The sequence below is a fragment of the Ahaetulla prasina genome, chromosome 4 (genome assembly GCF_028640845.1).
Source record: "Ahaetulla prasina isolate Xishuangbanna chromosome 4, ASM2864084v1, whole genome shotgun sequence".
Lineage (NCBI taxonomy): Eukaryota > Metazoa > Chordata > Lepidosauria > Squamata > Colubridae > Ahaetulla > Ahaetulla prasina.
Genome location: NC_080542.1, coordinates 24,988,829 through 25,006,147, shown reverse-complemented (window position 1 = coordinate 25,006,147; position 17,319 = coordinate 24,988,829). Strand labels below are relative to the sequence as shown.

The 17,319-nt window shown below is 41.5% G+C and overlaps 1 protein-coding gene across 2 annotated transcripts in view; it reads left to right on the top strand.

The window, feature by feature from the left end:
* The window catches only part of TTYH1 (tweety family member 1), a 101,469-nt gene that overhangs the window by 23,560 nt on the left and 60,590 nt on the right, over positions 1-17,319 (top strand). For both annotated transcript variants that reach the window (XM_058183581.1, XM_058183580.1), the window contains exon 2: positions 11,442-11,614. In XM_058183581.1, the coding sequence (XP_058039564.1) occupies positions 11,442-11,614 (173 nt within the window). The remainder of the gene's footprint in view (positions 1-11,441; positions 11,615-17,319) is intronic.

Below are 17,319 nucleotides of genomic sequence, written 5' to 3'. Positions count from 1 at the left end.
TGCCAGGATGATGATTGATTCATTCATGGGGTACTCAATGCTATTTTCCCACCATATAATCCCTCCACCCTACTCTGGACTGCTTCTTTGATGTACTATCTCATCTGTTTTATTTAGTGCATTATTTCTCAACCTTGGCAATTTTAAGAAGTGTAGACTTCAACCCTCAGAATTCCCCAGCTATGCTGCCCGGGGGATTCTGGGAACTGAAGATCACACAACTTAAAGTTGACAAGGTTAAGAAACACTGATTTAGCTAATGCTGCTAGGAGAAACATGTGTTGTTGGCACAAAGGAACTTCAAATCAAGGAACTGTATTATAAAACAAACAGATTAGGATCAGTTGTAAATCTGTTCGAAGAATCATCCAGATGTCCGGAAAATGGTGGGAGGAAGGAATGTCCCCAATTTATGCTTCCCCCAAAGGACAGGTAAGCAAAAAAGGTTTAGTTTCTTTTTTTTTTTTTAAAGCCGTCTAGCTTAAATGATTAAGGGCTATATTCATTAAGCAGGGCATACTTATTGTAAGAGAACCAAGTTTTATATGGGATACAAGTTTACATTTCTTCATAGCTGCGGATACTATATTCAGTACAAATCCTCAGATAACTGCATGCTGTATGCAGTAGATGCTCGAGAGAGAAGTTTTAATTTAGAGGAGCATTATCAGAAATTGCTTGTAAAAATCTTTCTGCTTAGAAAAGAGTATTCTGTTCTCATAAAGCTTTGCAGTTTAATACACAGACTTGAGATTCCCAGTGCTGACAAGATATCTCCTTGCTGTAGCACTGTAGCATGAAACGGTCACCGAAAGGGAAACTGATTCTCGCATCCTTGAACCAAGGGCTACCTCATTGACATTGGGAGACATGTTAAGAGCCGTATTTACTTCAAAAGCGGTGGAGGTTACTGCTCATTTTGGAAAGGAATGCAGACGCTTTGAAGAGGAAAATGGATGCTTGAAGCATCTGAATAACAGAGCTGGAAGAGATCTTCTAATCCAAGCAGGAAGCCCTACACCACGGGTCCCCAACCCCTTGGCCTCAGCCAACTACAGGGCTGTGAGCTGTTCAAAACCGCACACATGTGCATCCCCCCTTGCGTGAGCAGCGGGCAAGCGCATCATGCACATGCACTCCATTTTTGTGAACAGTGGGCATGTTTGTGTGCCGCTCATGAAAATGGAGCTGTATGCATGCACACGCTTGCCCACCGCTTGCGTGGAGCCATCCCTTCCCCTCTTCTTCAGTCCACAAAGCCGGAAAGGTTAGGGAACTCTGCCCTATACCATTTCGGACAAATGGTTGTCCAATCTCTTCTGCAGAGTTTAAAGCTTCCACTCTGGAAGCCTGGAAATGGACATCACTTTGGACTTAGAGAGAGAGAGAGAGGAGTGGTTCAAAGTACATGGAAATGCCCACTTAGCACATTTCAGCAATATTTGAACCAAATATGGATTGGGCCAAAGCTGTGAAGGGTAGTAGGATGAACTTAGGAAAACATACAGGCATCATAGAAAAAGAATGGCCTACAGAACTTATAGGAACATTGCTACATACTCCAAAGGATCTTTTCTTCTTGACTCTAGCTTGCTCCATTCTGACTTGAGTGAACACAACATCCTTGAAAAATGGAGACCACATCATTGACACCCCATTAATAACAAAAGTAGGTTCCTACAATCAGAGAAATTGGGATTAGGAGATATGACTTTTGACTATGCTTTTTAAGACAATCAAATGAAACCAATCTAGCTATTTATCAGAAGAATGGTACAGTTAGCTAGGATGGGAATGGGAGAGGCAGATGGTGGAAATAATACGGTGAGCATTATTTGGTTTATTTCTCTCAGGGCCTTTGCTGTGCTTTCCCTGCCACAAACACTTCTTGGCAATTCTTTTTTTTCCTACCCAAATAGTGCTTTAATATCACCCCAACCCATCCCTAAGGCAGCTTAATGTTGTCCTTAGTTGTTCTGATATTAATATAGCTCCCCCCAAGCCACTTTACAAATTTGTATATAGTGAGTCAAGTCAAAACCAAACCAACTTTATGACTGGTTTCACACATTAAATTGAGTATAATTAGACCAGAGTTGGCCGGGTTCCCCTAGCAGTCAAAGTCATAAATTAAGAATTCTAACTGGAGTAGCTGCACTGGAATAAAATAGTAAACCACAAATCCCAACTTAAGAAAGGAATGAACTATATTGTAGTTTCCTGCGATAAGTAAAACCTTTCTTGGCCCTGTACAGTACCTTAAGATACCACTATATTTTAAGGCATGGGGCAGTTTCGGCTTTCCTTTCCAATTTGAATGAAACACTTTCAGTTTCCCACCTGAGCTTGCCCTTCCCCCAAAATACAGATCGTGCCTTTATTTCTAAAAGAATCAAAACGAGAAGCACCCCAGTGCTTTCATCTCATTCTTTGAAGAGGCAAGGTATAATTAAAAATATTATTCAAAGTCCACATTCTGGATAGGAAGGGCTATTGGTTTGAAAGAGGGGTAAAAGAGATTATCTAGGTCAGAGTTCTCCAACCTTTCTGGCTTTGTGGAGCAGCAGGGAGGAGAGAAGGGATGGTCTACACAAGTGGCTGGCAAGTGCACGCACACTGCTTACACAAGTGTGGATACTCTTGTGCAAGCTCGCCCGCTGTTTCTGTGGCCCGGTTACGAATAGTTCATAGCCCAGTAGTTGATCCTGAGGGCACAGATAAACCCCCACGTGTCCTCAATGGTTCTCAGAGAGAATGCTAACAACCAGATGACTGCAAAGAAATATTATCCTTTAATTCCCCCCGCCCAATCCTTCCAGCCTTCCCTCCCACCATCACAACCACCCTGCCAGAACTGATGAAACTTCTTGGATGAAAAGTGAAACGTCTTCAAGAAAAAAACAAAGAAAAAGACCAGTTGCCTTTGTAAAAAGCAACTTTGAGATCAACCTTGACTGAGAATCTCCATAGACATTTATAATTCAAGACCTTTCCCATCTTGGGTTTTCCACCGTTAGTTCATCTTCCGCCTCAACTTTTTCATATGTGAAATTCATCTCTCGTATAAGGCAGAAGTCTCTACCAGCAGAGGAAATGTGATTCTTCAGGGCCAAGAAAAAGAAAATATTGCGTGTGATACCAGAAAGGGCACAGAGAGTTGAAACCAAGATCATGGGAAATAGCAGAAGTTAATGGAGAAATGTCTCTTGCTCATCTGCCAGGAGGAAGTGGTGAGTAATTCTGGAACTGCACACCACCATCATGGTCTGTGAGGAAGTAGGAGGATGTTTGTGGGAGTCGCTTCCCTTACTACAGCTAGCAAGGAGTTGAGCGTGCTCATTCTGATATGTAGGTCAGGCCAAGCCTCACAGCTGCAGCTGATCCAATTTGCTGATGATATGTGTATGCAAGAGAGATGGATGAGACTCAAATGACAGAGAGGGAACCCAAAGATTCCTTTCGCTAGCAACCTACTCTAAACAGCCTTGAATTCAAGCTTATCTCCAAGACTGCATTGGATGCCCTTCCTCCCAGCACCAGATAGAAAGAAGCTATTTCTAAGTGCTCCGTGCTGTGGTAAAAGCATTCAACACATTCACAGGTTGTTTTTGCCCAATAATTATGATTTTTCAGGACTACTTGATATTAAAAACAAGCCATACAGATGAATTCTGTCCCACCGAACCTTTGCTTCCCTATTCAGCTTATTTAGTACTGTTATATCTGCAGATATCCAGATGATCATAAGTTAGCAGCAAATATTACCGTGTTCAGCATCTCTCTGCTGCCATCTAAAGGTTATCCAAGGTTTGCCACCCAAATATCCTACCTAGCCCTATCATATCCTGGTATTATTAAAATTGTTCGCCTTTCAAGAACTTAGAATAATGCACTTCTTTCTGTCTAATCATCGCAGCCCTGTGAAAATGAATAGGCTGAAAAATAAAGGCTGACTCAATTTAGATAATGATTTTTCAGTGATTGCATGTCAGATTTAGAAATGGTTCTTTTTTGGTTTAATTCAATACCACTAGTGGGATGAAAGGAAAGTGAAGGCTGGAATTTGTTTATACGAGTTCTTCGTCCTGCTTTTATTTTATTTTTATCAAATAAACATGTAAAGCAATGATCTCTAAAACAAATTTTAGAATAAAACCAGTTTAAAATGCAAATGATTGCAACTTTTTAAAATTGCACACAAATTAACTCAGGGTTAAATTTTCTACCCTGTTTCCCCCAAAATAAGAGATTCCCTGATAATTTATTTATTTTATTTATTTATTTAATCATATTTGTATACCGCCCTATCTCCCAAGGGACTCAGGGCGGTTAACAGCCACATAAAATATACATAAATACAAGTTAAAACCCCAATTAAAAAAATTATTAAATACGGCCGAATATTAAAACCCCAATGGAATAATAAAAACCCCATTAAAACCAAATTTAAAATTTAAAAAAACCTAGTCCAGTCCTGCGCAAATAAAAAGATGTGTCTTAAGCTCGCGGCGAAAGGTCCGAAGGTCCAGAAGTTGACGAAGTCCTGGGGGAAGTTCGTTCCAAAGGGTGGGAGCCCCCACAGAAAAGGCCCTTCCCCTGGGCGTCGCCAGCCGGCACTGCCTGGCTGACGGCACTCTGAGGAGTCCCTCCCTGTGAGAGCGTACGGGTCAGTGGGAGTCCCTCCCTGTGAGAGCGTACGGGTCAGTGGGAGGCAGTAGGCGGTCCCGTAAGTATCCTGGCCCAATGCCATGGAGCGCTTTAAAGATAATTACCAAAACCTTGAAGAATTACCAAAACCTTGAATAATAATAATAAGCCCAATCGGGTTTTTGAGTGCATGGCAATAAGGCTAAGTGCATATTTCAGGGTTCAAAAAAATATAAGACACAGTCTTATTTTCGGGGAAACATGGTAATAAACTCTGGCCAATACACTACTTTTAGCTATACAATTTGGGATGAACATCCTTGGAATGGTGTGGGAGTAGGAATGGATTTCCAGAGAAAAATTGAGGACTACAGGAACCAGGAGCCTAAGGACATAGATAAAACCTCCAAGTGCTTCAAGGACCCTCTAAAAGGATGCAAGTGACCAGCTGTCTGCAAGGAATATAAATCCTTCCATTGCCTACCATCCAGTCAGAGCTGAAGAAGCTTCTTGGATGAGAAGCAAAATGTCTTCCAAGAAAAGAACAAGAAAGTCCAGTTGCCTCCTGAAAAAGCATCTTTGGGACAGTGGTGGGTTTCAAATTTTTTTACTACCAGTTCTGTGGGTGTGGCTTGGTGGGCGTGACATGGCAAGGATACTGTAAAATCTCCATTCCCACCTCACTCCACGGAAAGAATACTGTAAAATCTCCATTCCCTCCCCAATCCATGGGAAGGTTACTGCAAAATCCCCATTTCCTCCCGATCAGCTGGGACTTGGGAGGCAAAGAATAAATGGGGAATAGATGGCCAGTCAGAATTTTTACTACCGGTTCTCCGTACTACTCAAAATTTCTGCTACTGGTCCTCCAGAACTGGTCAGAACCTGCTGAAACCCACCTCTGCTTTGGGACAACCATGATGTGGGTGACTGGGACTCTTTACAGACTCCTGGTCAATACAATTGTTTTCAGCTATCATTTAAAATGAAGCAAAATATATTCCAAAGAAATCTGGCACTCTGTCAATCAAATCTATCTCACAGAATAGTTGTTAAGGGGAGGTGGGAATGAAGGAGACGGTGGTGTATTCAATTGAATAAAAGTAATGAATAAACAAAGAAATGCACTGAAAGGCACTTAAAATATGTTTTTTAAAAGGTGAACATGCTGTAGCAGAGTTCCCAGAAAGTTCCCAACATCTCCCAAATATTGCAGCATAAGCAATAAAATGTCTGGCAACTTCTTCAGAGCTAACAAATTTATTATGATGAAAGTGTTTATGGCATTCCACTTTATCAGAAGACTCCTCTTTATTAATGTTTCAAGAGAAGGCCTTCCAAAGAAGATCTTAAGTGATGGGCAAGTGCTTGTTAACAAATTCATGGAGGATAATGGTGCTAGAAGCTTATTAAGCATGATGGCTACACATTACATCCGGTAGCAATAGCCGCCTCTGAATTCCAATTGCTGGACAACACAAGAAGACAGTCCTATGGCTCATCTCCTGCTTGAGCAGGGGGTTGGTCTAGAAGACCTCCAATATCCCTTCCAATTCTATTCTCATTGATTGACGCCACAGTGGTGAGGTTTGGTGCATTTGTTTTGGATCTGGATTCTCACAGTAATATTTAACCTCTGCTATTTTTTAATTGTAATTTTTGCCCTGTGTTTAAGTGCTAAAAGTTGATGCCCTTGGCCTAATTTGGCTGCCAGATGTTTTGCAAGCCAGATATGAGGCAGGAACGAAAGATTTTAGAGCGAGAAGAGGAATTATCAGACAAGGAACAGGGTGTGTTTGAAATGTCATATCTGGTTGGTGGAGAGGGTCTCAAAAGTTAGTGGGTAAGCAAAGGTTAATGAACTTTTGGTGAATAGCATCTGCAGGAAAGAAAATATGGTAAATACCTTTGTGTGAAGTGGTACATCAGCTCTGGGGTGAAAATGGATGGTTACTTGTGTGAGCCTTGAATAGATGCTGGATGAGCTCTTGTGATTGAAAATGTTTTCAGGCTTGAAAGGCTAGTAACAGACTTTACCACCAGCCACTCCCTGCCTGTGCCAGCTGTTGTCGGCACAGATTGTAGAGTCTCAGCCCAGGCAAATTGTCAGATTGCCTGTAATCTGCTTGTCAGAGGGAGAGGTAAAGAGAGAGAGAGAGAGAGAGCGCACGAAGCAAATAAATACTCTTACTCATGCCCAGAACTTATGGCTTCAGGCAATCTCAGACATCAGGACGGCACTTGGAACCTGCTGTATTCTGAGTCAGGAGATCAGCTGGAAAAACTGTCGAATAACCCTGGATGGGAAAGAAGCAAGAAGAAAAATATGGGGAAATAAATAAATAAATATTTACAAGTAGTCCTTGACTTACGACCACCATTCAGCCCCAAATTTCTGTTGCTAAATGAGACATTTGTTAAATGAATTTTGCTCCATTTTATAACCTTTTTTTTTTTGGCCATGGTTGTTCAGTGAATGACTGTAGTTGTTAAGTTAGTAACCCGATTCTTAAGGGAATATGCCATGGTTTCCCCATTGGCTTTGCTTGTCAGAAGGTCACAAAAGAGGATCGCTTGACCGCAGGACACTGCAACCATCATAAATATGAGTCAATTGCCAAGAATTTTGTGACCATGGGGATGCTGTAATGGTCGTAAGTGTGAAAAACGGCCATAAGTCATTTTTTTCAGTGCCATTGTAACTTTGAACGGTCACTAAACGAACTGTTGTAAGTTGAGGACTACCTGTATACGGTCTATAGCAGGGGTCTCAAACTCAATTTAATTAAGGGACACATCAGAGTTGTGTTTGACCTCGGGGGTGGGGGTGGGGATGGACAGGGTGGGCGTGGCCAGATTGATGTCACTCCTGTCGGGGGCGCCTGTGGTGGCCCAAGTGCTCTGCCAGCGAAGATGGGCTCCTGAGCTCTGTTTTCGATGCCACGGCCTCCTGCAACTCTCTGCCATTTTCACTGGCAGAAGGTTGCAGGACGCCGTAGCAGCCGAAAACGGAGCTTGAGAGTCCATTTCCTGTGGAAACTCGCTGTTTCCAGGGTGATCCCACGGGCCAGATCTAAGTACCCAACAGACCGGATCTAGCCCCTGGGCCTTGAGTTTGACATCCCTGGTCTATAGGTTTGTAAAGCACCTTCTCCAGACATCAAGGATTGAAGAACATCTGCACAGATGTTGTAAACCAATCTAGAAACCTTAAAGTTATAAACAGAGGGTGTCTTCTGGTATTTGAATAAGTCTGTACAGCCAGGATTAACATCTAAACAATGCAGGACTGTTTGTATTCTGTGCTACTTTAAAATATTCAAGCCTTTGTTTTTTCCAAACGCTGAAATTCTGGGTTCAAATAGAAAGCAAGGACACAGAGTGTGTTTACCAAAAAAGAAGCCTAATTCTGTTTTATTTTGGCTCATTGTCAAGTTAAGTGGAAATGGGACTAGATTCCGCTGAATTCTGTTGTTTTTATTAGTACTATTATTCTATTGTATCCTTTTATAAAGCCTGTGGGCCTGTGATCCTTCAGTTTTGCTGAACTCCGGTTTCCAGTATTCCTTCTCCTGATCTTACTGGTAAGACTGCTGGCCAGGAGACTTCAGCACAATATCTGGTAGGCTACAGGTTTCCTATTGGTGTTAACCAGATAGAAGATCACACAGGAATACATTCCAAAATTTTTTGAAGGAGGACAATAAAAGAAGCCACATCTCCCCAGGCAGAAAAAGGAGCAAATTCATAAGAATTCATAATAGCAGAGTTGGAAGGGATCTTGGAGGTCTTCTAGTCCAACCCCCTGCCCAGGCAAGAAACCCTGCACCATTTCAGGCAAATGGCTATCCAACATTTTCTTTAAAAATTTCCAGTGTTGGAGCATTCACAACTTCTGCAGGCAAGTTGTTCCACTGATTAATTGTTCTAACTGTCAGACATCAACATACGAATGACATCAACATACACAAGGATCATGGTATGAACCAGCAACTTTTAGGGAAAGGGAAAGAAAATGGAGGTTGGATTGATAGGAGAGAATGTTTGTAGTTCAGGGTTTCAAATATGGGTCCTTGATGCTCTCTGAGCTTGGTGGTTTTCTTGCAGACGTTTCATCACCAAGCTAAGTAACATCATCAGTGCTAGACCTGACATCATCTAGCACTGATGATGTTATCTAGTTTGGTAATGAAACGTCTACAAAAAAACTACCAAGCTCAGAGAGCATCAAGGACCCCATGGAGGTAGGATTGAGGGACATATATTATTATTGTGACAAATGGCTCACAGTAGATTGAATTTTTTTATGCTAAACAATAATGACTGGGAAACTCATTAACTTCTCCAAAATCCATAAAGCAATGAAGATTTGCAGGAAGCCGTGGTTCTGAACTTATTTGTCAAATATTCCTAAGAAATCTTTTGTGCTTTATGAAAGATTGGGGCTCCAGCCTGTGTATGTATTTTTATAAGTTATCTTTTATTTTGAAATCAAAACTAGACAATGTGAGCAGAAAAACATACTATAGAGCAGGAGTCTCCAACCGTGGCAACTTTAAGACTTGTGGACTTCAACTCCCAAAGTTCCTCAGCCAGCAAAGCTGGGCTGGGAAGTGGCTCAGGCTGCTAATGCAGCCTGTTATTAACACACAGCTGCCTGCAATTACAATTACTGCAGGCTCGAGTCCCACCAGGCCCAAGATTGACTCAGCCTTCCCTCCTTTATAAGGTAGGTAAAATGAGGACCCAGATTGTTGGGGGCAATAAGTTGACTTTGTATATAATATAAAAATGGATGAAGACTATTGCTTAACATAGTGTAAGCCGCCCTGAGTCTTCGGAGAAGGGCGGGATATAAATTCAAATAAATAAATAAAAAAATAAAAAAACTCTGGGAGTTGAAGTCCACAAATCTTAAAGTTGACAAGGTTGGAGACCCCTGCTATAGAGTCTGATTTAAATAAGCAATAAAATCATTAATCGCAGTACATTTAGTACTACAGGTCATCAACTTACAGCCCCAATTGAGCCTCAGGTTTCTGTTGCTAAGCAAGACAGTCGTTAAGTGAGTTTTGCCTGATTTTATGACCTAACTTGCCACAGTTGTTAACCAAATCACTGCAGCTGTTAAATTAGTAAATGGTTGTTAAGTGATTCTGGCTTCCCCATTGACTTTGCTTGTCAGAATATCCCGAAACAGGATCATGTGACCGAGGGACTCTGCAACCATCATAAATATGAATCGGTTGCCAAGCATCCAAATTTTGATCATGTGACCACGGGGATGCTGCGACGCTCGTGTGAAAAATGATTACAAGTCACTTTTTTCAGTGCCTTTGTAGCTATGAACGGTCACTAAACGAACAATTGTAACTCAAAGACTACCACTATAAATGCCAAATGAGTTTTCGCGTCATTTCTCCAGATTGTAACTTAGAAATACTAGATGCATGGCAAAGGCACATCGGAATATGAATTGCCCTCTGTTTCTCACCCCCACTTTTCTACTCTGTATCAAACAAGAGGGAAATACTGGTCCAAATAGTTTCATGAGGGAATGAAGTAAGAGATAGGAAGGGCTAATGGATATGTGCAAGGGAGGCACGTTGATGGAGACCACATCAGGAGGATACCAGGTTTGCAACAGTTTTCCCAGATAAAACTTTCATCACACAATAGGTCTGTGTAAAGCCTTTGGAAGAGACGCTTCAGAAAGCACAAAAGCTTCTCTTTTTGAAACATTAAAGCAGCTGCATTTTGTCCAAATGCTTTGAAAGCTGCCCCACAGCTTTCTCCTTATGCTTCCAGTGGTACATTCATTTCCCAGGATTTGGGGGTTGGGGGGGGGAGAATGTTGTCTTCTTTTCAAAGCTAGCCGTGTTTTCTTAACTGCTTACCCCATCTTTTATTTTTAAGCATATAAAAAAAATTAAAGAGGGAAAAACAGAGAAGCCGCACAATGACTTTTGAATAGCAATACTGAGCAGCTTTGACCTACAAGAACCCTAGTGCTGTTTCCTCATCGGTATTTGACAGTCTCTTCTAAAATCTTTCAATCATTGTTTGTCAGTGAGGAGAAAGCTCAAAAAAGCTATAATGGAAAAATGGTCTTAGAAACGGACCCTACCTTCATGCTATCAAACCTATCTCCTTATTCATCACGACTAGAAATGTGACAAGAGAAAGAACGGTGACATGTAGCATTTGTGTTGATAAGGAGAACATGGATGTACAATGTTGCACTTCACAGATTAATCCTCATTTAGTGACCGTTAAAATTTGCAATGGCACTGAAAAGAGTGACTTATGACCGTTTTTCACACTTATGACTGTTGCAGAATCCCCATGGTCATGTGATCAAAATTCAGAGACTGACTCATATTTAGGATGGTTGTATTGGGTTGGGGATGAGGGGATGCACGAAGGGAGGCTTAGTCAATCTCACTGTACACATGTTGTATTCTGACAATAAAAGTTTGAAATTTGAAATTGTAGCGTCCCAGGGTCATGTGATCATCTTTTGAGACCTTCTGGCAAGCAAAATCAAAAGGGAAGCCAGCCAACCATGTTATTAACTTAACAACCACAGTGATTCATTTAACCACCGTGGCAAGACAGGTCGCAAAATGGGGCAAAATTCACCTAACTAGTGTCTCACTTAGCAGCAGAAATGTTAAGGGATGCATTGAGGCTGTAAGTCAAGGATTACCTGTATTTTCTTACACTAACTTATGAACTGAAAACTACTTAGTTTTATTTATTTATTTATTTTTAAATCTGTATTCATTCTTTAGGCACTTCTGTTTCTGGCCAGTGTCTCGGGTTTGTGCTTTGCCATCAGTCTAGTTCTCATCTGCGTCTACCTGATCCGTTTTTGCTGCTGCAGTAATGAAGATGAGGAGGAGACGAAGACACAAAGGGTTTGCTGTGTCACCTGGAGCTGCGTGGCTGCAGTTATCATCTGCTGGTAAAGGAAGACCCCGTTCTGCAATAGCTGTCATTTCTAGGCTAGAAATGTCATTTTCTATAAAATAGGCAACCAGGCGTTGAAACAGGTTCAGTGTTAGGAAAACTGACTGGTTTTAATCCTCAAGACACGTTTGTAATGCCAAGCTTGATTCTGCTTTAAAATAATTTCTGACAGATGTAAAGAGCTATGTAGGTAATCCTTGGTTTACAACCATTCGTTTAGTGACCATTCAAAGTTACAATGGCGCTGAAAAAAGTGGCATGACTGTTTTACGGTTATGACAGTTGCCCCGTGGTCACCTGATCAAAATTCAAATACACGCTTAGCAACTGGTGTGTATTTGGGACAGTTGCTATGTCTCGGGGAAGCTAGATTCACTTAACTATGTTACTAACTTAACAACTGCAGTGAATCATTTAACAACTGAGGCAAGAAAGGTCGTTAAATGGGGAAAAACTCACTTAACAACTGTCTTGCTTAGCAATGGAACTTTTGGGCTCAATTGTGGTTGTAAGGCAAGGATTACCTGTATTGCAGTCCTTAGACTCTGGATCAAGTGGCCTGAGGAATTGGGAAGATCCCACCTGGTGGCTGCATACCCCTACTCTCTTCAGCATACTTTCACTTTCAGTCTTAGGGCATGGTAGCTCCATTTCACCTATTAGACAGCCTTCGTGGCCTTTTTGAATAGAAAGGTCTTATGCCCCATTTCCTGTGTCTAAAACAGCCTTCTCCAAACTCATGGCTTCCAGATGTTTCAGGACTGTACCTACCATAACTCTTAAATAGCACAAGCAAAGACATATTGGCCAGGGAATTCTGGGAGCTGCCCAACACATCTAAAGGACATGAATTCAGGGAAGATTACTCTTAAACAGTGTTGGATTTCAACTCCCAGAATCCCTCATACTGGCTGGGGAATTCTGGGAGGTGAAGCTCACTTATCTTCAAGTTGCTAAGATGCAGAAAAACTCATCTGAACCAACCAACCATTTTCATTGAGGGGAACTGCATATGGAAAATTATAGGCTATTATGACTATTATGACAATTGATTTTCTGATGAAATTAATTACTCTGGGAGTGTACATATATTTGTGGTTCCATCTAAGAGTTTCCAGAGGGTGGCATTACATGTGGGCACTCCAAAACCTGGAGGTTTTTAAGAACTGTTTTTCTGAAATGGTATAGGGTCTCCTGCTTGAGCAAGGGGTTGGACTAGATGGCCTCCGAGGTCCCTTCCAACTCTGATATTCTGTTACAGGTAGTTCTTGATTTACAGTCACAACTGGAACCAGAATTTCCATTGCTAAGCAAGGCAGTTGTTAAGTGAGCCGCACTTGATTTTACGACCTTTTTTGCAATGGTTGTTAACCAAATTACTCTTGAGTGAATCACATGGTCATTAACTAAATCAACTAAATCTGCTGATTTTGCTTGTCGGAAGCCAGATGGGAAGGTCGCAAATGACAATTACATGACATTAAGACCTTCGTAATTACTGGGCAATTGCCTAGTGTCCATATTTTGATCATGTGATCCTGGAGATGCTGCACTGGTTGCGCGAAGACCACTTCTAAGTCAGTGACATTGTAATTTCAAACAGTCACTAAATGAATGGTTGTAAGTCGAGGACTACCTGTACCACCAAGAGTTATCAAAGATACCATTTCTCCGTCCAAAATTACCTAATTTTTAAGTAATCTCTGAATCCAGACAGTCATTAAGAACATCGATCAAAGAAAAATGGGAACTATGGTCTAAAACATTGGAAAGTAATAGATTGGGGATCAGCCAGCTGGCAGCACCTGGTCAATTTTGTCTGAGCTCAGATCTAGTTAGTATTTAATGGGAGTTCTCCAGAGAATCCCAGGGCTTTGGTCTAGACTGGAAAAGGGAAAAGGCTTGTTGGAAAAAGATAGTGACACCATTTCCATACTGCTGCTAAGACAGCTAGGTGGGAACGGCCATGAAGCCACCAGCAGCTGAGCTCAACTGAAAAAGAAGCCCTGACTTTAGATGAAGGAAGCACACACTAATCCTTTGCCAAGGTAATCATTTCACAAATAAGGGTCATGCAGAAGACAATGCTTGCATAAATCTACCACACTCGGCCAAGCTCAGCTTCTTGGATTCTGGCATCCTTTACAAGCCAGTCATGCGTAACAAGATTTTCTTTTGGTTTATAAAGCAACGGTTCAATCACCTTGGTTCAGTCAATAGGGTAAGATTAAATTCCTGGTTAATTTAGCAGCGCAGGCTAGTTAGAAACTAAGTAAGGTGTACGTATCAATTGGCAGCTAAGTCACAGTAAAAGTGGCTTTTGTGGGAATTCTACGGTTCCTTCTCTAAGAGAAAAGCTACAAAGCCCAGTTCCTCAATATCCACCCCCTCCAGACATTTACTGTCTAGAATATTATTGGTTTCTCTGTTTCTTTCAAGCCTCTGGTAGTTTTCTCCCATCTCTCATTCATCTCCCATCATCTCCCCCGTCCCCCCCCTTTTTTTTCCTGAAATGAAGCCACAATGAGCCTCTTGTTCCATTCAGAATAAGAAATTGTGTCCCATTCTCTCTATTCCATCACATCCTCACCAAGCCCCTTTGTGTACTTGTTATTCCAGGTCTTGCACTCTCTGCAAACCAGTCCCCAATTTCACTTGTTTCTACTGCTGTCCCCCTTCAGCTTCTCTCCCTCCCCCACCTCCTACACACACACACACACATACACACACACACACACACACACACACACAGAGTGGAAGGGGGGGAGAAAGAGAGCTTAGCTGTGCTATAAGCAAAGGTTTTAAATCCTGATCTGTATTCCATCGTTTCTACATCAAAAATCTGCTCTTCAGAGAGGGAAAGGTAAAAAGAAGGAGTCTGCCATATTGGTAGAGGTTGTAACAGGTAGGTCAGGATATCCTTGGAATAGTAGAACAGCAAAGGAAGAGCAATTGGACTCAGTTATCTAGCTGAGCTGTCTTTTTGTTTTGTTTTTTCTCTCTCCTATAATCCCTGTTCCACCTTTGCAAGTCTGCAGATCTGGATGTCCTCAGGTGGGACCAGGAGAGATTAAACATGCACCATGATGCTTAACTTACACATCTGTGCCAGACCCTGGGATGAAAACTCAGGATTTGCGTCACAACATCCTTCTGCCCTTCTCAGTTTTCCTCCATCGTAGCTGGCTACAGATAGTGTCGTCTTTATAAAACTCACTGTGCTTTAAAAATAATAATCAGTGAATGCTTGGAGTGAATAACGATACCTGTAAATGCACCCCTCTTTTAAAGAATGAAAGGTGTATGGCCCACACACACACAAAAAGGCCAACCATCAAAACTGATGACTGAACCTGACAAATAGCATGTGGTTTTGTCAATTTCGACATGAATGAAGCCGAAAGGAAGGACTCATCCTTGAGAGGGAGGTGGGGGGGATCTGTTACAATTGCTGTTTTAACACTTCGTTTGTTCTCACACAAAAGAAGGCTGCTTAAAAGTTCCTCCTTGCCCCCACCCCCCACCCCTTCCCGGTCATTCTGTCATTCATTCTCTCGGCAGCTTTTTCTGCAGAGTTTTCCCAAGGAGAGCCTGCTAGCAAAAAGGGTCATAACAGCTTCTCTTCTGAGAAGCTGGCGGATGTCTTAACAGAATGTTTAAGCTCCAAACGGATCGTGTTGTACTTACTACAAAATAGTAACAATGCAAAACACATTTGCTGAACAGACATTAGCGGGCAGAAGGGAAGCAGCATGGTGTTAGTTTTATAGCCAACTTGTAATATATTTATATGTTTTCAGATGAGAAGTCAAGATTTTTCCATCCCCCCACCCTTTACTCCTCCAGGCTTCATGGGGATGCTGAAATCAGCAAAATAAGAAATATTAAAGCATATACTGATTATCTCTCCAACAGAGGACACAGATATGAGACAAGGAAGTGGAATGCTAGAGGCAGTATGTAGTACAGATAGTCCTTGACTTACAAAGATTTGTTTAGTTTGAAAATACAATGGCACTGAAGAAAGAGGAATTACAACCGGGTTCTCGCATTTATGACATTGCAGCATCCTCACGGTCACGTGATCTAAATTCAAGTACTTGGCAACCAGCATGGATTTAGGACGAATGCAGAATCCCAGGATCATGTGGTTGCCATTTGCAACTTTCCATAGCCAGCTTCCAACAAGCAACGACAATGTGGAAAGCCAGATTCGCATAATAGCTGCATGATTCACTTAATAACTGCCGTGATACGTTTATTAACTGTGACAAAAAGGTCAAAGAATCGGGTATGACTCCCTTAACAACTGTCTTGCTTAGTAATGGAAATTCTAGCCCAATTTGGGATTGTAAATAAAAGACCACTTTTTAGAGCCTAATTCTGGTACAGCCAAATAAATTGAAGTTAATCTGCCTCTTGATAGCCAAAAGTCAGTGTTGAATTTCAGACGGTGGAGGGCACTACCACAGAGTTTCTCAACCTTGGCAACTTTAAAAAGTGTGGACTACAACTCCCAGAATTCCCCAGCCAGCATGGCTGGCTGAGGAATTCTGAAAATTGAAGTCCACACATCTTAAACCTGTCAAGGTTGAGAAATGGTGTACTACAGTCAGTAATGGGATTCAAATCCCGTCGCTACTGGTTCATTTATGTGCTCGCGCTTGTGTGCTCATGCGATGTTTCTGCGCATGTACAGAAGCATCTGCACATGTGCAGAGACATCCGGGCGGGTGGGCGGAGCCTCCTACCACTGCTGCTACCAGTTTGCCCGATCCAGGGTGAACCGGTAGCAACCCACCACTGACTACAGCATATGCCTTTTCTCTGCCACATATAAACCTGTTTCTAGGAACTTTTTGATTGAGCCACATGTAGCGCTTAACCATATCTGAAGTGTTTGAATTTGGTTAAGTGTGTAACATGAAAGCTGATTGTAGTTTGTTAAATAAATTGGAATGAGTGAATCCTGCCATAGAATCCTCACTCCTAACTTTTCCTTCCTAACCTATGTTTTATGAAGCCACTCTCTTCCCAAAACCATCAAAAAAGGAACATTTGCATATGTCAAAGAACTTGGGAATCTCTGTTCTTAGATTACAGCCCTGTTGACTGTATGGATAATCCTCAATTTACAACCATAATTGAACCAAAAATGTCTGTTGCTAAGTGAAACATTTGTTAAGTGAATTTTGCCCCATTTTATGACTTTTCTTGCCACAGTTGTTAAGTCAATCGCTGCAGTTGTTAAGTCAGTAACACAGTTGTTCAGTAAATTCAGTAAATCAATACCAATTGATTTTGCTTCTAAGGTCACAAAAGGAGGATCACATGACCCCAGGACACTGCAATGGTCATAAATATGAATCAGTTGCCAAAGCATCTGGATTTTGATCATGTGACCATGGGGATGCTGCAATAGTTGTAAGTGTGAAAAACAATCATAAGTTACTTTTTTTCAGTGATGTTGTAACTTTGAACGATCATTAAATGAACTGTTGAAAGTTGAGGGCTACTTGTAATTGTTCCATTTCCCAACATGTCAATCTTCTCAACAGATCTATTAGAAATTCCCCATGTTAAAGTTTCTGGAAATTATATTTCCAGTACATGTAAAAGTCGAAAGATTGAGAGAAGGTACTAAATAAGGGAAATAAAAAAAGGAAGGACATTTTTTTCTACAGATAACAGAAATCAATA